This window comes from Alosa sapidissima, chromosome 9, assembly GCF_018492685.1.
Source record: "Alosa sapidissima isolate fAloSap1 chromosome 9, fAloSap1.pri, whole genome shotgun sequence".
Taxonomy (NCBI): domain Eukaryota; kingdom Metazoa; phylum Chordata; class Actinopteri; order Clupeiformes; family Clupeidae; genus Alosa; species Alosa sapidissima.
Window position 1 is genome coordinate 32,445,888 of NC_055965.1, and position 20,842 is coordinate 32,466,729.

Below are 20,842 nucleotides of genomic sequence, written 5' to 3' on the forward strand. Positions count from 1 at the left end.
ACGCAATCACTCTCTCTCGCACACACACACACACCGGGAAAACAGGAGACGCAAACACTCTCTCTCACACACACACACCCAACTCCTGTTGTCGTGGTACCAAAATATTTTTTTTCGATACTGATACCAAGTGAAGAAACTCGATTTTGATACTTTTGAGATTATTAAAAATTTATTTTATTTGGGGTACCCACTACCTTGATGCCATCAGTAATATTGAATATTGTGTGATCATCAGTGGGGATCCTTAATTCACTTTGATTGACCCTCCGCACACACAGAAAGTGGTGATGTATGTCAAGTTTTTATTTTACATTTTGGAATCTTTATGTATGTTGTTAATAATTTATAGTATTTTATGATCTGCATAATTACTAATAGCTGAACATATCATATTGATATTTAAATTATTAAGCTAGACTTGTTTTGACGAAACATTTGTGGTGTGTGTCTTATTGAGTGTCTGTCACTTTAAGAAGAATGTGAACATAATTAGCTTCCAGTCTCAGTTTTAGGTTAGTGGATATAGTGCAAGGATATGTGGATTTAATTCAGCATGTTGTCCTTGTCATTAAAAAAGAATGTTCAATAAACTAACAAGTGAAAGAACATCTTTCTGGGATCATAGAAGAGATAAGTGTCTCGCAATATGTTAATTTCTATGTATGGCTTTTACTGTCCTCCTGGCCGTCGCAATCAGTCCAAATCGCAAAAAGGAGTTCACTAAAATATTGTTGCATGGGGACAACTTTGTCATTTCAATTACGTTTATTGTGAAACAATTTCATTCTACAGTGAAGTTTGATTGCATTTATATGTTTATTTTTTAAAGAATGATCATAACAAAAAACAGTGACAGACATCATACAAATAGTAACAGAAATAGTGAGACATTATACAAATAGGGGTGGGGGGTCGACAGGTTTCAAACTGCTGTAAACGTCACATGGGATATATGTTTTTAAGCAGTAGGTATTAGCATGTGGGATTTAAGTGTTTATGCAGTAGGTATTAGCATGTGGGATTTAAGTTTTAATGTTTGTGAAAAACCTTTTCCACACTGAACACATTTATGAGGCTTCTGTGTAGTGTCTGTAGTGTCTCTGTAGTCTCTGTAGTAACATATGGGTTTTAAGATTTGCCTTTTGTGAAAAAGCTTTTCCACACTGATCACATTCATGAGGCTTCTCTCCGGTATGTGTTAGCATGTGGGCTTTCAGATGTAAAGGGTATGGACACGATTTTCCACATTGTGAACACACATTACCCTTCTCTCTCACATGTATTAGTATATGGGCTTTGAGCGTTGAAAGGTGTGCAAATACTTTTCCACATTGTGAACACACATAATCCTTCTCTCCCCTGTGTGTTAGCATGTGGGCTTTCAGAGTTGAAAGTTGTTTCAATGCTTTTCCACATTGGGAGCACACATGATCCTTCTCTCCTGTGTGTACTGCCAAATGTATTTTTAGATTTTAAAGTACTGAGAAACCTTTTCCGCACTGGGCACATATGCGGCTTCTCCCCAGTGTGAGTCAGCATATGTTTTTTAAGAGCTGAATTTGACATAAAAGCTCTTTCACACTGGTAACATTTATGAGGATTCTCTCCAGTGTGAGTTCTCATATGGGCTTTCAGAAGTCGATTTTGTGTAAAAGCTTTTCCACACTGGTCACGTTTATAAAGCTTCTTTCCAGAATGGGTAAACATGTGGCCTTTAAGATGATGAATTTGTGAAAACCCTTTCCCACACTGGTCACATTTGTGAGGCCTCTCTCCAGTGTGTATTACAGTTTTTCTCGATCGTTTTGATACCTGTGTCAACTCTGACATCACGTTCTCAAAACAGTTAACACCCGTGCCTGAACAAAAGCACTCTGGACAAAATGACACATTTTGCTTGCAAAAGGCTGTTACTCTCTCAAAACACTTAAAACATGCAGCAAAAGCCAATCTTGCCTTCAAACACTACAACTTGTTGCCAATTCAAAATACTCTTTAATCAATCATTACACACTTGACAACAAAATGCAAAATCTAGTTCTCAAAATTAGCATTTTTGCTATGTCTGTTCCATTACCTTCTCATTTTTCTGGTATCACAAAAAAACTATGAAAAGACAAAATGTACTGAATGAAAAAAATATTTATTCATTCCTCCCAAGATGTAACTGTCATTGACATGTAAGACATGCAGCAAACATCTAGCAAGATACTGTAAATTTCATTGAACTACAACTTTCATCGAAATAAACCTACAGTAAATACCTTTTGTACTGTTTTCTCCACCAAATAGGCAATACAGTACTTTGTCTAAATGTGCATTAGATCCATACTTGCAAATAGCAACACAGAACAGACATCTCTTATGTATAATGAATGATTGCTAATTGAAGAATTGTGCAAAGGAGTTTCACACAGGTGTATCAGAGATTCAGACTTATGCAAGGAATCTATACCACCTGTGAAAAGATGTTTTCCTTTTGTTTAGCACAGGAAAACAAATAGAGTTTGGGGCTTTTGAATGACCCCTGTGTTAACTGTTTTGCAAAAGGGTATGAGAAATGTGTGAACCCAATGAAAATGTGTGAACACATTCGCAAGAGATGACTTCTGCTGTGCAAAGTAGTCATGAAGACCAAGTGGGTTCTAGTTTACTTAAGCAGGTAAAAGCAATCGAGAAAAACTGTAACATATGGATTTTGAGATGTTTAATTATACAAAAACATTTCCCACACAGGTCACATGTGTGTGGCCTCTCTCCAGTGTGTATTAACATGGATTTTGAGATGTTTAATTATACAAAAACATTTCCCACACTGGTCACATTTGTGAGGCCTATCTCCTGTGTGTGTACGCATGTGCAGCCGAAGAGATGTTGCTGCCGTATAGGACTTCTCACACTGAGAACACTGAGACTTTTGCTTTTCATTCACATCAACAGAGTGTGTTTGCTGGTGTTTATTGAGTTCCGTCAGGACGGGAAAACTCTTCCTGCAGATGGTGCAGTGGTGCAGCCTTCCTTCAAGTTGCAGGCTGAGTTCATCATTCTGTCCATGGATCTTCTGTTGTGTTCCGTGTGGATATTCTGATGCACCTATAAGAGTTACCATAGAGACAGAGACTTAGAATTAGAATGAGGGAGTTGCAGGTTGAGTTCATCATTCTGTCCATGGATCTTCTGTGTTGTATCTGGGTCAAATACAGATTTAAACAAATGCAAAAGTACAGTGCAAAAATGTTCCCCCTCCTTGGAGTTATTTTTTAATCAGCGATTGTGATAATTGTGCAGCCTGAACAGCAGCCAATCAATACAAAATCAGCAAAACAATCCCACTCCCACTAGATCCCATAGTGTTATATTTATTTACAAATGTACATATTGAAATTACACATATTCATAGCCATGTTCTACTGCTCTTCATACTATTCATCCTACACATACATTTATTCTTACTACTACATGCAGAAAAATCCCAGTGAAAAAGTCCCAGTAGTAGCACATTTATGTTAAATAAATATACTATGTTAAATAAATATATTTCCATGTATTTATGTTGGAGCCATTTCTGCTATTCATGATTTATTTATGATATTTAAGTTATTTGTAATTTATATGTTAGTATAAGTATAATTTAGGTATGATTATTTAGTTAGTAATATAGTTTGTAATATATACTACCGCATTTGTGTCACAGGGTGCTTGATTGTGGGATTGGGTGCCTCTGCTCCGCCTACTTAGATGCACACCTACACAGGTGAAACAGCTGATGGGTTTGAATGAGCTGGCGGGAGTAGAGGGAGATAGTTTTTTGACCGTGGTCGTTATCGTACTCTAGTTTATGTACTATACGCTTTCGAACATAATAAATATTTGAAGATTAACGATACCTACGCGTTCATAACCTTTGTCTACTCTTGCCATAGTGGATCCGAGCGAAAAACGTGTCGGATGCCACAATAATTTATTAATATATTGATTAAATATTAAATATGACTGGTCAATGGTCAGTATTGATTAAATATTCAATATTGGCCACTCTCTTATATTTTCTGCATATAATTAAATATATTCAGCATGGACTTTCATGCAAGATATGCATTTTGGGTTTCACATATACTTGCATACATTCTTGTACTATATATTTATTAAATGTATTGTAGCCATATATTCAAATATAAGTTGGATGCAGCTGCATATGAATATATTTTCCCCCTTGATTTTTCTGTATGGGTGAGCCATGGCTCCAGACTCACTTTTTTCGCGAGGAACACAGTGGCCCCCAACTGAAAATGTTAGGGGCGCAACCAGAAAATGTAGGGGCACACACCGTAAATCAACATGCTAACCAAATATTCACACTAGTAATTTCCACTGTATTACTAATCCCGTATTTACCGGATTATAAGTCACACTTTTTTCATAGTTTGGCTGGTCCTGCGACATATAGTCAGGTGCGACTTATAAATCAAAATATAAATCATTTAACATGTTTGTAAATGTTAGTCAGCATGAATTGACATGAACCCTACATGTAACATTACCATGACATGAGAAGCTTGGTGAACTTGCGCCAGCCAGGTCAGACATTCTTTCATACTTAAGCCCAAAAGTAAGGGGGGGGGGGGGGGGGTGTCACCAGCGGGAATACGTATTAAACAGTGTAAATGCGCACTGAGCATTGTTATGTAAATATGCACTGAGCATTGTTATGTAAATGCGCACGTTCTGAGCATTGTTATGTAAATGTGCACTGAGCATTGTTATGTAAATGTGCACGTTCTGAGCATTGTTATGTAAATGTGCACTGAGCATTGTTATGTAAATGTGCACGTTCTGAGCATTGTTATGTAAATGTTCACTGAGCATTGTTATGTAAATGTGCACTGAGCATTGTTATGTAAACGTGCACGTTCTGAGCATTGTTATGTAAATGTGCACTGCGCATTGTTATGTAAATGTGCGCGTTCTGAGCATTGTTATGTAAATGCGCACGTTCTGAGCATTGTTATGTAAATGCGCACGTTCTGAGCATTGTTATGTAAATCCACACGTTCTGAGCACTTTCCGTCAGAAGTAAGGGCTTGTACTGTGTCTAAAACAACACATGCATAGTTTGTAAATCCTCAAATTATGGCCTGGATTCTATTTAAAACTAAAGGCCGGCCTCCAAATAGCCTAAAAGCCGGGATAATATCTGTCTACATTGTTTCGATTTAACTCAATGAAATAAAAGAGCTCTTCTTAATATTTTATATTGTTGGTTGGTTTAATACTGTTGCCAATAAAAAGTTGTTGTCCTACACTGGGTCTCCAACACGTCATTCTCAAGCCAGTCGCTTGCCGCCCCCTTCTGAGCTTGCCAGAGGCTGAAGCAGTAGCCTACTATCCTACATTTAAACACAATTGTTGCCACGAGGCATTCCAGCCTACACATTTAATACAAAAGTAAATCATTTATAATCAAAACAAATAACTCAATTTAGGTGACCGCAATAAGGCTTCCATTACAGAAACTCCCCAAATGCTGCTCCCCAAATCAGTTACCATACCTCTTTTCATTTCAGTCGGTCTTATCAACTAAATCAGTGTTCTCCAAACTTTTTTAAAATGACATACCATCGCAACCCAATTCACCTCAGATTTAACATGCAACCACCAATATTGCCTAAAACTTTGATGTTTTAGGCCACAGATTTTCAAACTTTTCTATAACCATTCTACAGTGCCATATCTAAGTGGTTGGATAGATTTTTGGTTTGGTGAGTGGAGTTTGTGAGAGGAAAAGAGCGTTTAAATGTCCATTTAAAGCAGCGGTGGGCAACTAATTTCCCCAAGGGGCCACATGACAAACTGGGACTGTTGAGGAGGGCCGGACCCAAAATACAAAACTCAAGTCTTAACTTAATTCTGTTCAATTCTATATTCTGTTCTTGTATAACATTAAGTAAATCATATGGTTTTGGTTACTACTCGTAAGAACAGATGAAAATGTGAGGGAGACGAAGTAAAAACGGCACTATTTAATCTATGCCCAGTATTTAATCCTCTCAAATTCTCAAAATGATTTTTTGACATTCAGATGTTTTTTTTTTCAGTTTTCAAAGACTGACTGACGGCGCAGTGAGCTGCCTGCTACAGCGGTGCTCGGGGAGCAGTGAGGGTTTAGGTGCCTTGCTCAAGGGCACTTCAGCCGCTTCCTACTGGTCAGGGTTCGAACCGGCAACCCTCCGGTTACGAAGTGCTAACCAGTAGGCCACGGCTGCCCCCCCGTTAACCAACTGTAGGCCGTCTGTGCCCTTTTAACTAATTTTCAAGGTCCTCTTTTAAAATTGTAATGTTAATGTAAATATCTACCAATGTTATGTAAATCTCTACAACTGAAATCTTAATATCCACAAATGTATTCAAACCTTGAATAGAGTGTTCATCTTTACGAATCTGTACAAAACCTTAACCATCATTATTGTTCTTCTTTACGAATCTATACAAAACCTTTACTATCATATGTGAACTTGTATTGTTACCATAGCACGTAATCATGGTCAATGTATCACAGGATCAGTCCCTCTCAGACCTTATAATCACTTCTCATGCTCTTTACTTTTACATACCTGTGAGTGATTTGATTTTTTTACGTGCATGTGTGTGTGTGTATGTATAAGCTACTGGATGTCTATCCATCTAAAGAATAAAGTACAATTATATTACACATGGATGACGTCCTTCATAACTTTATACTTTATACAAACAGGTCTGAACAGGTCCAATTTACATATTTACATTTCTCCCACTCCTTTGGTTGGAAGTGCACCCGTTCCAGTTAATACGTTGTAGTCTGCCACCCTTGAACAAATCCTCTTGAAGGAAAGAGGAGGTAAGACGGTTGGCTCGAACTTTATGCCAGGTCTGGCTATGTCTCTGTTCCCTTGTCGCCATCTCCAGCTGCAACAGACTCAGTGTCATCCAGGCCACCATAGTAGCCCGACTCCGTGTCATCCAGGACAGTGTAAAATGAGCATGGCTGTGCTGGAAACATGGGACCATCATTAGCGCTGGAAGACTGTATTGCGTGGTAGCTAAGCACAGAGCCCTTTGGAAGGTCTCCAAAGTCGGTAGAGACAAGAGCAGCAGGCCGTTTTCTGTTCTCCTCCAGCAGCTTGAACATATGACTCTTGCTTCCTATTTGACTCAGGTTTCGGTGTAGGCTCTCTGCAAAGGCATTTGATGGAAGCGGGAGTGGCACTGGACAGTACAGGTTTGACATCATCCCTTGAGACGAGCGTTGCCTCTTTGGCGGAGGTGCGTTGGTCACCGGTGCTAATTTGAAACAAGATAATATTTGGGTCATTTCACGTCAAATCAACCAAGGCCCACGCACTTAGGTCTCAAAAAATTCTGAAAAAATTACCAGGTGTACCTATCCTGCATGGTCATAGCTGTCCCTCAAAGTTGATCAAAATTTTATTGGAGTTTTTGGCTGGGCTCTGTTTAGGCCTTCAGAAGACATATTTGTACTCAACATAGGCTCTTACTTTATTTTCCTTACTGAGATAAGTAGAAACACTGTCACAAAAAAACAATGAACAAAAAAGAAATCCCTTCAGGGTCTGAACAGCAAACCTCAGAAGTCTGAAAAAACATTTTGGTTCTCATTTTCAGAGCACCCAAACAACGTGTGGGGATATACAAAGATTTTTTAAATGTTTTTCTTTATTCTCCATGATCCCTTTTTTAAAAACACCAATTTGACTTGTCTTATGCAAATTTTTCTTTTTTATTTTCCAACCTGAACATGGGCAAAATGCCCCATTGAGATCAATATGTTTTATATAGAGTCACCACAGTGCCACCTGTGGTTGTATGGAGTAAGCGGATTGGTCATGGAATTTCAGGATTTTTGTCAGGGAAGTCATGGAATTTTACATTTGACTTGGCGTGGGAACATTAACAATAGAGCCTTTTTACAAGAGTCACTATTACCCATTGCAGTGGGAAAAAGGTTTAATGTGTAATGTTTTTTAGTTTATTTCAAGTTAATTGTTGAATAGAAGCAATATTAAACATGCATTTGAGTATAGAAAACCGCACAGGCATAAGTGATGTAGTACTCGAGTCCGAGACCGGTCTCGAGACCAATTTCTGCTTTCTCGGTCTCGTCTCGGACTCGTTCCTTCAAAGACTCGGTCTTGACTCGGTCTCGGACCACAGTGGGAGGAGAAGGACTCGTAATTTCAGACCGAGTCCTCGAGACCAACGCATTATTTTATGTTCTTATAAAAAAACAGACAACACACAACAATTATAATAAAATGCAATGTTGACCGGCATTATTTGAAAATGACATCCCATGGTGCAATGCAAAGATACTGCCGTTAGAGCCGTTTATTTATCTCTATGGCTCTGCTGCCGGTGAGTGTCTGTAGGCCAGCATATAGTCTAGTCGTGATTTCATGAACCCAGAAATGTTGAGTACCCTAAAGTTTTATTGCAGAAATGTCATCTAGAGGCCTAGTGGGTGGAATTCAACTTGGTTACCTAAAGTTGCACTTTGGGCAATTTGCATAATTAGCATAAATAGGCAATTAAGGCAAGGCAGTACAGGTGAATAGGGTAAAAAAATTAAATAATAGATATCACCAAAAAACTTTCTGAGTTGATTACTTATGTTAAGATGAGAAAAAAATGTATTGCATGTTTTTTATAATTTAATGTTTACATATGCAAATGAGGCCCTATCTCATTAAAAATGCTCTAATTTGCATACACACAAAAGCAGATAGTGTGATAAAGCCAGGCTCAAAATTGTTTTTCCAAGGTAAACATGTGTACTTGGTTGGGTGAGTTGGTGAAAACCTTTAAGAAACTTGGTAAGGAGGCAGTGTTGACCTATGGACAGACAGATTAAGAAATTAAGTGTGCCATGCAAAACTAGAAAAGCACTCCGAGAGTGCAGACCTCCGCCAAGCGAAAAACATAACCGCCTCCTGGATCCAGACGGCTACCAGATTTACAGTCGCAGCAAAAAGCCTACTAAGCTTAAAAAGCTTCCTCCAACAGATGCCAACCTGATGATGCACATACTGCGTGCTCATCTTCAGGTCATGTTGTGGAAGGCTGCAGGTCAGAGAGAGCCTCCTGCAGAGGCCAGAGACATCACACAGTTTGGGTGGGAGGTTGCTAGTGAAGGGGCTGTCATGCCCGCTCTTGCCATTCAGGCAGTGGCTCCAGTAAATTTGCTTGATGTCACCAGCTGTAGCTGCAGCACACTGAAAGCCTGCAGAAAAGGAAACGGCAGCTGCCATGCTGCAAGTCTCAGCTGCACTGACTACTGCAAGTGTGGAGGGGGTGAGGTCCTGCTGCAACCCATTCCCAATCCATTCAGATAAAGACCAAGAAGATGAGGAGACTGAAGGGAATGAGGAAAGAAATGGTGAAGATGGTGAAGGCTATTGAGTGGGATTGTGTGGTATGTGCGTTAAATATGTGTGTGTGTGTGTGTGCGCGTGTACATTGTATATAGTAATATAGTTTACAGTGTGTGGGTGTGTGTGTGTGTGTGTGTGTGTGTGTGTGCGCGCGCGTGTGTACATTGTATATAGTAATATAGTTTACAGTGTGTGTGTGTGTGTGTGTGTGTGTGCGCGTGTGTACATTGTATATAGTAATATAGTTTACAGTGTGTGGGTGTGTGTGGTATGTGTGTGTGTGTGGGTGTGCGCGCGTGTGTACATTGTATAGTAATATAGTTTACAGTGTGTGTGTGGGTGTGCGTGCGTGCGTGCGTGCGTGCGCGCGCGTTGCATGTTGTATATAGTTATTGTGCATTTGTTTACGTGTGCATGCTGGATATAGTTATTTTGCATATTGTATATAGTTATTGTGGGTTTGTGTGTATCTGCATGCTGTATATAGTTATTTTGCATGTTGTATATAGTTCTTGTGCATTTGTGAACGTGTGCATGCTGGATATGGTTATTTTGCATATTGTATATAGTTCTTGTGGGTTTGTGTGTATGTGCATGCTGTATATAGTTATTACCGCCACCAAGGAGGTTATGTTTTCATCAGGGTTTGTTTGTCTGTTTGTTTGTTTGTCTGTTCATCTGTTTGTTCGCAAGATAACTCAAAAAGTTTGGGAGTGATCCGGATCACCGTCTGGATCCAGGAGGCGGTTATGTTTTCGCTTGGCGGAGGTCTGCACTCTCGGAGGGCTTTTCTAGTTTTGCATGGCACACTTAATTTCTTAATCTGTCTGTCCATAGGTCAACACTGCCTCCTTACCAAGTTTCTTAAAGGTTTTTACCAACTCACCCAACCAAGTACACGTGTTTACCTTGGAAAAACAATTTTGAGCCTGGCTTTATCACACTATCTGCTTTTGTGTGTATGCAAATTAGAGCATTTTTAATGAGATAGGGCCTCATTTGCATATGTAAACATTAAATTATAAAAAACATGCAATACATTTTTTTCTCATCTTAACATAAGTAATCAACTCAGAAAGTTTTTTGGTGATATCTATTATTTAAATGTTTTACCCTATTCACCTGTACTGCCTCGCCTTAATTGCCTATTTATGCTAATTATGCAAATTGCCCAAAGTGCAACTTTAGGCAACCAAGTTGAATTCCACCCACTAGGCCTATAGATGACATTTCTGCAATAAAACTTTAGGGTACTCAACATTTCTGGGTTCATGAAATCACGACTAGACTATATGCTGACCTACAGACACTCACCGGCAGTACTCAACATTTCTGGGTTTACTATTGGGCCTATGGGGATCACGACTAGACTAATAATCCATATTAAGACGTTAAGACTGCTCCTCTAAACAATTCCCAATCTATCTTAGTCTGTAGGCCTAACGGTTGATTATTAACTGGGGTGATATTAAATTATGGATATGAAAACTGACATTTTTTTATGGTCTTTGTCTCAACTCGGTCTCGACTCGGACTTGCTTCCTCAAAGACTCGGTCTTGACTCGGACTCGACTGTATTTGAAAACCAACAGACTCGGTCTCGACCCTTCAAAGACTCGGTCTTGATTCGGACTCGGCATAGGCGGTCTCGTCCCCATCCCTAAGCTACTGTATATATTTTTAATATTCCTGATATCCCAGTGGTGGACATGTGCGATCACATCTGGCCCTCTCACAGTGACAAGAAAGTTGTGGCCCTCTCTATCATCAAAGTTGCCCATCCCTGGCCTAGACAGATTTTTGACAGATATGCCAAATGTAAGATTTGTGTGTGTGTAGGCCTTTTTTTGTTGTTCAATGACCATATCAGTACAAAAACTAACATGAAAAAGTCTGTAATATGACCAGTTTAAGATCTATGTGTGTTTTCTAAGGAGTATCTGAAAGGACTTCTTACCTCCCAATACATAATCGAGCTCTTCTTCCTCCTCTTCTTTCTTCACTTTAACCTCTGTTGTCTGTTGTGTTTCAGTGCAAGTGGAGACGTCTGCGACGTCTTTCTCAATAATGTCCGTTTCAGTTTTACAGTGTGGCTCTACAAATGGCTTCTCTTCATCATGTGGAAACGCAGTCATATGACCATAGTCTTCCTCTTTTATATCTTCTTCTTTTACTATCACTCTCAGCAGGTCATCCTGCGTGTCAGTAACGTTGCCGCCAGAACTATACGAAAGTCCGTGATCCATGTTCGCAACGCACCAAAGATGATCCCATCCAAAGTTTTCTATTCAGCCTATAGTCAGAGCAACACAGAAACAATAGCCTTTCAAGATCGGTTCTCTTTTTTGAAGAAAATACAACAAAACAACATGAACTGTTGCATGATAAATTGCCAAATGTACAAACGGCGTGTGCATCACATAGGCTAACTATCGTTACCGTTAATGTTCGAGTGTAGCCTCTGGTAGCCACTTAACTAGCCTTGATCAAGAAATCGACCACTGTAATTGTGTCTTCACGTAACCTACCTCCTCAAGTAAGATCAGTTAAGCTGCTTTGTTTAGGTCTCACAAAACGAAAACAAATGTTGATCCCCGCAGAGTTTACTCTTGAACACTCCCGGGAACTCGGAATTCCTCGTGGTTGGCAAACCGACACCCACGCGCATTACTGCCACTGCTTGGAATGGAGTTTCACACTGCAGCGTTTCACTGGACCCAGAGCGGTAGAAAAGCAAGAGTGGCGACACTCCCATAGACTTCCATAGGAAACAATGCAGCGCTTTTTCCAGGCTACTTTGGCGTTATGCAGAGCTCAAAAGTTCCTAACTTTGACATTCACGGCTTTAGCCCCATTCACTTCCATTGCTTTCTGCCTGATATTGTCAGTGGTAAGTAGACGAAGGTACGACGTTTTTTCAATTGGCATATGGGTGGTTGACATGACATGGCCTTTTTTTGGTCCAGTGTCAAAGATAGGTAAATTATTAAAACATATGTCAACTATGGTGATATTGTTCAGAAAATGCTGTTTTATATGCACATACAGAGTATTCATGGGATTAATCTTCCATTTTTTCACAATTTTCAGCCAAACCAGAAAAAGCTCATATGGCGTGACTGTCCCAGGCACATTTCACAAATTTAGATTTTGAATAAAAACAAGAAAATGAATTCATTTTCTGTTTATTCAATCATATATTGATAACCCAGATGCCTACTTGTGAGTCTGCTTGACAAAAAGTTCAGGCATAATATTGTGAAGCCACCCTTAACTAAAACACTTTGTCCCAGAAATGGATATCATATGGTGTGACGCCATATTAGTTTTTTTAAACTGGCAATTGTTTGTAGGGGTCCTCCTTCTTTCAGGAGGAAGAACAACACCTCAGAAAGACACTGAAAGTTACAAGGTGAGTTATTTCTCTTCATGTTTTCAAAAAAATCAAGTATATCCGGCACTCCTGCTTCAGTTCCCTTTTGCACTGTCTTTTGGTGTGACGCATTTTACACAAAAATGCCCAAATAAAATTACTTTTCAGTCAATATTACCTTTAAAACTATAAAACTTGTCATATTGCAGTTAGCATGGTTTTAGGATGTTAGCATAAAAGCACATTGCTAAATGTCATGCTAAGTACATGAAACCTCATATGGTGTGACCCCATATCATATAGTGTGACCGGGTTTTCTCGTCACACCATATGATTTATTTGTCACACTATGATAAAAACTGCATTTGCCTACATAAATAATGTTTTTTCATACATATGTTTAACTCATAATTAAGTGTAATATATATTTTGACATATTTAACATGATTTAACATTTATTATTTAAGATGTGCAACTATTGCATGTATTGTGAATCACACATACATAAAACACAGAAATCACCCACACACACACTCACTCACATTACAGCCTTGGATACAAAAGATACATGTTTGACATTCTAAATATCAATAGTAGTCTGAGAAAATAAATTCTGGTGTTAAAGAAAACAGTAATATTAATGTTGTCTTTAGCACTATAAGTAATTGCAACAATTTCATCTGATTATAATGCAGGAAAAGTTTTTTAAATTATCTAAATAAATTGTTCAATTCAATTCAATTCAGTTTATTTGCCAGACTCATGTCCAAAAGCTACGCAAGACAGAACAGATAAAGACAAACAAAACAAGCAGACAAACCAGAAGAAAAACAAATACAACAATTAAATACAGACATTTCAGCCAATGCACTCTCAGACTGGATGTGTACCTGGAGCAGCTCACAGATGGATTTGAGAGTGCCACCATGATGGACTCATCCAGACGTTGCATGAACTTAAACATCAAATTTCTTAAAAGTGCTTTCAGTGTGCTTACTCCTGCAGATACAAACATCTGACTAGCACTCCCTCCTCTGGGAACCTTGAGTAAAATTCGCATTGCATCATTGTAGGCAATTTGTAACTTCTGCATGCTGGGTTCAATTAGTCTTTTAACAGATATAAAGAGAATAAACTCAAAGGGGAACTACAAATATTCAGATTGAAGCCCACCATTGAGAAGAGAAAAACTCAGGGAACCCAAGAGCTATACAATATTTGGTGGCATTCTGTTTTACATAGTTGTGATTTCTGAAAGTGAACCTTTACATGATATACCTGTCTTAAACTGTCTTTTGTTGCTTGTGAAATACATATAATACACATTTTTGTATTAACAGATTGTTATGTGGTGTTATTTATCATATGGCGTGACACCATATCATTTGGTGTGACATCAAGAAATTATGAAAATAAAAAGGCTTTTGGGGTCTAAATCATACAAATCTCAATGGAACAGATAGAAAATAGGGTCAGCAAAAGTCACAAGCATTTTCTTTCTTTTATATAAAGGTATGTCAAAATGAATATGACGTTTATTGAAAGATTGAGGACATATGCCTTTCTCTGTGTATTGATGAAGAAATATACTGTAAAATGTAATACATTTGGACAAGGAAGTGCTAGATCTTGATGAAGTAATGATAGAAGATTATAATACATTGCTCACATTAAAAATAAAATACCCCATTATAATTTTACACACAATAACTTTCATGTCACACCATATGACCATTTTAGTCACTACCACAACTAATTAGTGAATAAATATGAATTTCAACACAAAATCTAAAAGACCATACATATGTTTTGGGAATGGAAGGGCCAGTACAACAGGACTAAGTGATTTCCATGCCTAATATCTAAAAAAATTTTCAAAAACTTTTTTTCGGCCTAAACGTCAACCACCCATATGCATTTCCTATACCAACTGCACTAGTGGATACTGGTATTGTTCTTTGAGATTTATGTGCTGCTTGTTTAACTGATATTTATAGCTTAAATTTTGACCGGAATTTCAAAGCTAAAAGTTAGCCTGCAAACCTTGATGTGGAGAGAGGCTAGCTTAAAGATAATGTTCCTATGTCAATAATGAATTTCAGACAAAACACATTTGGTTAGCCTATTGTAGTAGGGCAACTGATAGGTTGGTTGTCAACAGATTTTTATAATGCTAGAACTATATATTTCAAACTTGATTGCATTAGCTTACGTTAGCTAGTCAGCTCATTCACATACAGTGTAAAAGATATATGCTATGAGGGGGAACACAAACTTTATCTTGATAAAATACATTTCATTCAGCATGGTAACTCATGGTATTCAGATGTGCTGATTATCAATGGGTTTGTGATTAACACTTTTCAGGTGAAAAATGGAGCAAATGAATGTGATTATTGTCTTTAAACCTGATATAGATTAGCTTGCTAGATGGCGAGTTTTATGGCGTTATGAACTGAACCGTGGGCTGAAGTAGGCTAGTGTCCACGACTCGTGAACGAGGGGATTTCAGTTATGAATTTCAGGGGAAGCAGTAGGAGCAAAACCTTAGGTTTCTGCTAATTACTTAATGTGTTTCCCAAGTATACACTGAGGGCCAGATGTACTAACGCTTTTGCGCCCATTTCAGGCGTATTTGTTTCGCAATGTGCGTGTAAAATCATTGCGAGGTATGTACAAACAGGCCGCAATGATGTAAAAGCGCAAACTGCCTGTCGCGGGAGCTGAAAGTGGCAGATTGCGATTGTCATGTCATGCATATGCATTCATGGGAGGATCCAGGGGAAAGTGGGAGTAAAAAGATGGGAGGGGAAGAGTAAAGAGCGCCTAGTTATGTATTCCGCGGTATGTACAAAGACTGCTCCTGAAAGCGCACGTCTATTCTGCGCCTAAATACTTCCGCCTTGTAAAAACAGGTGTTAATCCACATTGCAGTTCAATGCGTCAATAAGAGAACCTTTCAAAGACAACAGAATCGCTATTTAGAACACCAGTTTTTGTGGTGAAAGTATTTGTACTACCAAAAGCAACCTTAATTTTCGTTGGCCTTTCGCATGTCTTACTTTCACTTTCACGTCATTCACTTAAACTTTCCTACTTGCTAGATTTGACCAATCTTCCATAGCCTACGTGCACAAGTAGTTTGAGTAGAACTACTGATCTTCATTATCTCCCTGCTTGTTGACATCTTATCATGTATGGTATTATTTCATGATCGCTAAACGTTTGATTCTTTTTAATGTTGTCATCAGTTAACTTCATTCAACTGTGCTTGTAGGCGCTGCCATTCAGTTGTGGACGTTCATAAATTGCGTTTATGGGCGGAGAAGGGCAGAGAAAGGCGCAGTTTACACTAAGGATTGAACGATTGATAAATACGACGGAAACTTGGGTGTGTCCATGGCGCTGATAACGCTACGTTCGCAAATGTACGTACATCTGGCCCTGAGTGTTACCTGGTCTGTTCTCTCCCATTCTCCACTGTGCCTGTTCTGCTTATCCAGGACCAAGGATGCAGAGGACAAGAAGGGTGTGCAATATATGACTGGAATGGTCAGATAAGATAATTTCTTATGTTTGAGGTCCACACAATGGGGCCCCTACACAAAGGGAGTTGTGTTGATCCAGCATCTGTACACCTCCCAAATGTGTTGCATCCTCTTTACCATGTCCCTCTTATAGGTGTACAGAGTATATGGAGAGCTATCCATTCCTTCCACATTGTGTCTTTTGTGTAGTTCACAATTGTTGTTCAAACTTTGGAAACTGAAATCTTTTTATTTTTTGGAAACCTAAATTAGTGTCAGACCTCCTTTTTATGTTGCAGTGTCACCATACCTTCCTCCCAGTCTTTTTTGCATTTGTTCCTGTTCTCGTTTTAAACACACATTGAAAACTTAATAAAAAATCTATTGAAAACCTAACATGTATCAGTCATCCTTTTCATGCTGTAGTCTCACCAGCCGGCTGAAATATAAGTTATAAGTATTTTATTGAAACAATTGATTGCTTATTGAGTTACAAGTGTGAAATTGAAACAGTGGGTGTCTTATCTTGCAGTATTGATCAAACCTTTCACATTTATCATTGGCAGGCAAATGTAGGAATCCAATAACAGCTTATGTCCAGCAAGGAAACAAACGTTCAATGTTAGAACTACCAAAGAACATGTTTTAGATCGATGTTGCAGACAATTATACTCGCAATATGTAATTGACACTAATGTAAGCATGCTAACACGTAATAACACTCGATTTTGGCTTGTTGTAATGTTTCCCGTTCAATAACGCACTCGCTGCTGTCCATCCCATTGAAATAACACTACACGCAAAGAGCTGTTTGGAACTGTTGAAGCGTACGTGAACCACGTGTCGGCGACTTCAAAGAATGTCACAACTCTCTCTTTCTATGGTTCTGACTGGACCAAATTACGGTTGGTTACAAATATACATCATGAGCCTAATGATAATAGTAGCCTAGGCTATAAAAAACAACAAGGTGACCAGGACTGATGACATTAATATCCTAACTCATTACCATTCAGGAGGGACATTTGAAACAAGATAATAGGATTTCAGAAGGTTTGAGAGGCTCGGGGTTCACTCATCAAGACTGGTGCTAGCAATGCGTCCCACGTGCTTAGATTGCTTTTTGGCATAGGCCTACACAAAAGCTACATGTATGTTGTTTGATCAGTCAGAGAGCTAGACAGGTTCATTTGTTGAGAACTCAAGACCTGTTTAGAGTTTACCACCAATACAGGACAAGACAGGGTTATAGTAATTAATTATCATATTTTTTAAGTGTTTATTAATTGTGTTATATTGATTGCGAAGATCTATTGCCCACCAAAATAAGAGCATCTCCACTTTAGCACTAGGTTGAATTGGTGACATTAATCTCAGTGGAACCTACACAAGAGCCTACTACCACACAGCTACTACTTGCGCCCCCTGAAGGCTGACTCTGAATGCCATATCCAGCCAGTTTATTCAGCACTGCAAAAATTAAAACCTAACCAAATATCAAAACCTCTATTTGGTGCAATTTGGTATTGATTTTAGTATTATACTGAAACTCTTTATACTAATAAGATTAGTTAGGGGTCATTGTGTCTCCTTTCACCTAAATTCTGAAAATCTTCCCACCTGACCATCTTAGAATTTCCTGGAAAAATTCTAATAAAAAGATACAATTCTTTAGCCTGACGAGCCAGACCCACATTGAAATGTAGGGTCCGGGCCAGGGTTTCCGTTGTCCGGTAATTACCGGACATTGGCCGAAAAAAAAATGAAATGGCCGACAAAATTAAATCTCTCCGGTCAAATTGTCCGATTGAAATTGGCTAATAATCCCGTCCCCCTAACGCAATCTGAATTTGAGAATAAGCCTTAAAATGTAAGCCTAAGCAGTCCGTCCTCTGGCTATGTTTTTAAATGTACAGGCTCTACCGTTTGAAAGCTATTGAACAACATGCATAGCCTATGCTGCATTTCAAATAGGAAGCGCACGCTTAAAACATCCATGTTAAACAACGAACAAATGAGTGAGGCGGTTCAAACATGGCCAGGCCCAGGCAGACTAGCCTTAAAATTTTTTTCAGAGGCCAGACGCGATGGATGATGATAAATTGGTAACGCCTGAAGCCTCAGATGTTCGGTCAACTCCACCACCACCAGATAAAAAGCAGAAGTGTCGGGCGTATCTGTCAGAATCATGACGTTGGAAGTGGAGTTGCGGCCTCTCCAAGACACGGTCATTCTCCGTGTACACTGGACATGCAACATGTGTTGGCCTATGCTTTCTACGTCTATGATCTGCAGGGTTAGGGCCTCCTCAACGAGGAGATTGCTGGTCCACGCACGGTATCATTGAAGCGCGGACCGAAAGAAAAAGAAACTAAACATTTCCCAGAATAGGAAACATTTCTTAATTTATTGTTATCAAATAAATTATAGCCTTAGTGGTGTGAGCGCTCATTCTTGTCTTTGCGCATCTGTGCAAGTTAAACAGTGGAACCACTGGAGATAACGTGGGTAGCAGCAACAAACAACGTAGCCTTTTTAAAACAATGAACGAAGCGGACTCTTGCTGTTAATGAACACATAAATACTGCCTAGATCTTGTTAGGCATGTTTACGTAAGTTAGGCTAATGAACATGTTGCATTCTATTCAGCCTAATTATGTCATTCTTTAAGCTACATAGCCTGTCTCCGATAATAGGATATTTGACCGCCATATCATCAAAATGTCCGGAAAACGAAACCTCTTTCGAAACCATTTTTTTCTAGCGGAAACTCTGGTCTAGGCACTCACTGGGCAGTCCCTCTGCACGCAATAGAACAGCGCTATGAGTCACATGCGTTTTCCCACCAGCGGAGCTAGTTGGCTAGTTCAAACTTTTGCCAACTTAAAAAAAAGCTTAACTCGTGTCACGTCACGCTGTTCGCCAACAACATCCATCTTCTTTGTTTTCAAGTAGCAGGGAATTCAAGCCAAACCGTTGCAACTCTGCCATCAATCATTATGTTAAGCCTGCCTAACGTCTCAATACACGATTTGATTGGCCTGATAGAAGTTTGATTTTTCCAGCTCACAAGCCGACGGAGAGTTGCTAGACTAGCCCTGGCAGCAAATGTAATTCGCTAGGGTGCGTCTAGATTACTAGGGAAGTCCCAGATTGGAGCATGGGAAAGGTCTCAGCTACAATTCGGTGATGGAGCTGGTCTCCACACAGCCTCTAGAAATGGGATACAAGTTGTATGTAGGCGATTTCTAGTCAAGTCAACTTTATTTATATAGCCCATTTCATACACAGAGGTCATTCAATGTGCTTTACAAAAGCAAACAGGAATAGCTGTTAAAAGCATAGAAAGGCAATAGTCAAATAATAGTTTAAAGTAAAGAATAATAATAATAATAGAATAATAATAAGAAGAAGAAAACATAAAACACAGAAGGCAATAGTACATAAATGCATAAAAGGTCAATAATTTAAAAGTGTTTAAAAAGTAATGATAGTAATAAATAATAATAAAAGTAATAATTAAAACATGAAAAACAACTACACAAGGGGGTTTGGAGAATTCTACCCGGGGTACCATCAGATGGCTCAGGGAAGGACCTGAAGGTCTTTGTACAGAGATGCAGCTTGATCTGGTTCTAGGCCTCAGTTTGTACAGAGATGCAGCTTGATCTGGTTCTAGGCCTCAGTTTGTACAGAGATACAGCTTGATCTGGTTCTATAGGCCTCAGTTTGTAGAGATACAGCTTGATCTGGTTCTAGGCCTCAGTTTGTACAGAGATACAGCTTGATCTGGTTCTATAGGCCTCGGTTTGTAGAGATACAGCTTGATCTGGTTCTATAGGCCTCAGTTTGTAGAGATACAGCTTGATCTGGTTCTAGGCCTCAGTTGTGTTTCAAAGGCAGAATTAGTAACCTAGAGGGCCAAACTGTGGTCAGTTCCAGACATGCACATTACCGGCTTCCAAAAAAACAATATTCTCCTCTCTGTAATCCTTTGCCAGTACATCATTTGGAAAACAAAAATCTGTTTTTGATCGTATTTTGAAAAATTCTATAGGGTCTCAGCTTTCATTAGAGGTCATGCATTTGATGATATGGCCAAAGTATATGGGAACAGTGTCCATATAAAAATATGACGAGCAATATCGGGCAAAATCTTAAAATAGGGGCCTATGATGGAAGTAGTTCAGGCTGCTGGCATATGGGATGTAAGTTTTGTTGTTTATGGAAAACCTTTTCCACACTGAACACATTTATGAGGCTTCTATCCAGTGTGAGTTCGCAAATGGGTATTAAGATTTGATTTTTGTGAAAAAGCTTTTCCACACTGGGCACATTTATGAGGGTTCTCTCCAGTGTGTCTTAACATATGCTTATTAAGATTTGAAATTTGTGAAAAGCCTTTTCCACACTGGACACATTTATGAGGCTTCTCTCCAGTATGTGTAAGCATGTGTTTTTTAAGAGTTGAAATTCGTGAAAAAGCTTTTCCACACTGGGCACATTTATGAGGG

General features: G+C 39.0%; 3 protein-coding genes across 8 annotated transcripts in view; 2 read left to right on the forward strand and 1 right to left on the reverse strand.

Annotated features, from left to right (window-relative positions):
* The window catches only part of LOC121718789 (zinc finger protein 708-like), a 712,111-nt gene that overhangs the window by 537,642 nt on the left and 153,627 nt on the right, over positions 1 to 20,842 (reverse strand). Inside the window, exon 9 of one of the 5 annotated variants that reach the window (XM_042103967.1) lies at positions 2,696 to 3,096. The exons of the other annotated variants lie outside the window; for them this stretch is intronic. Coding sequence (XP_041959901.1) covers positions 2,741 to 3,096 — 356 coding nt within the window. The 3' untranslated portion in view covers positions 2,696 to 2,740. Of the gene's footprint in view, positions 1 to 2,695; positions 3,097 to 20,842 lie in introns of those variants that run through there. 5 annotated transcript variants of the gene reach the window in all.
* LOC121718874 (gastrula zinc finger protein XlCGF57.1-like) overlaps positions 1 to 20,842 on the forward strand; it is a 404,172-nt gene that overhangs the window by 147,065 nt on the left and 236,265 nt on the right. The gene's annotated exons all lie outside the window — the stretch shown is intronic.
* LOC121718943 (zinc finger protein 239-like) overlaps positions 1 to 20,842 on the forward strand; it is a 627,858-nt gene that overhangs the window by 21,750 nt on the left and 585,266 nt on the right. The gene's annotated exons all lie outside the window — the stretch shown is intronic.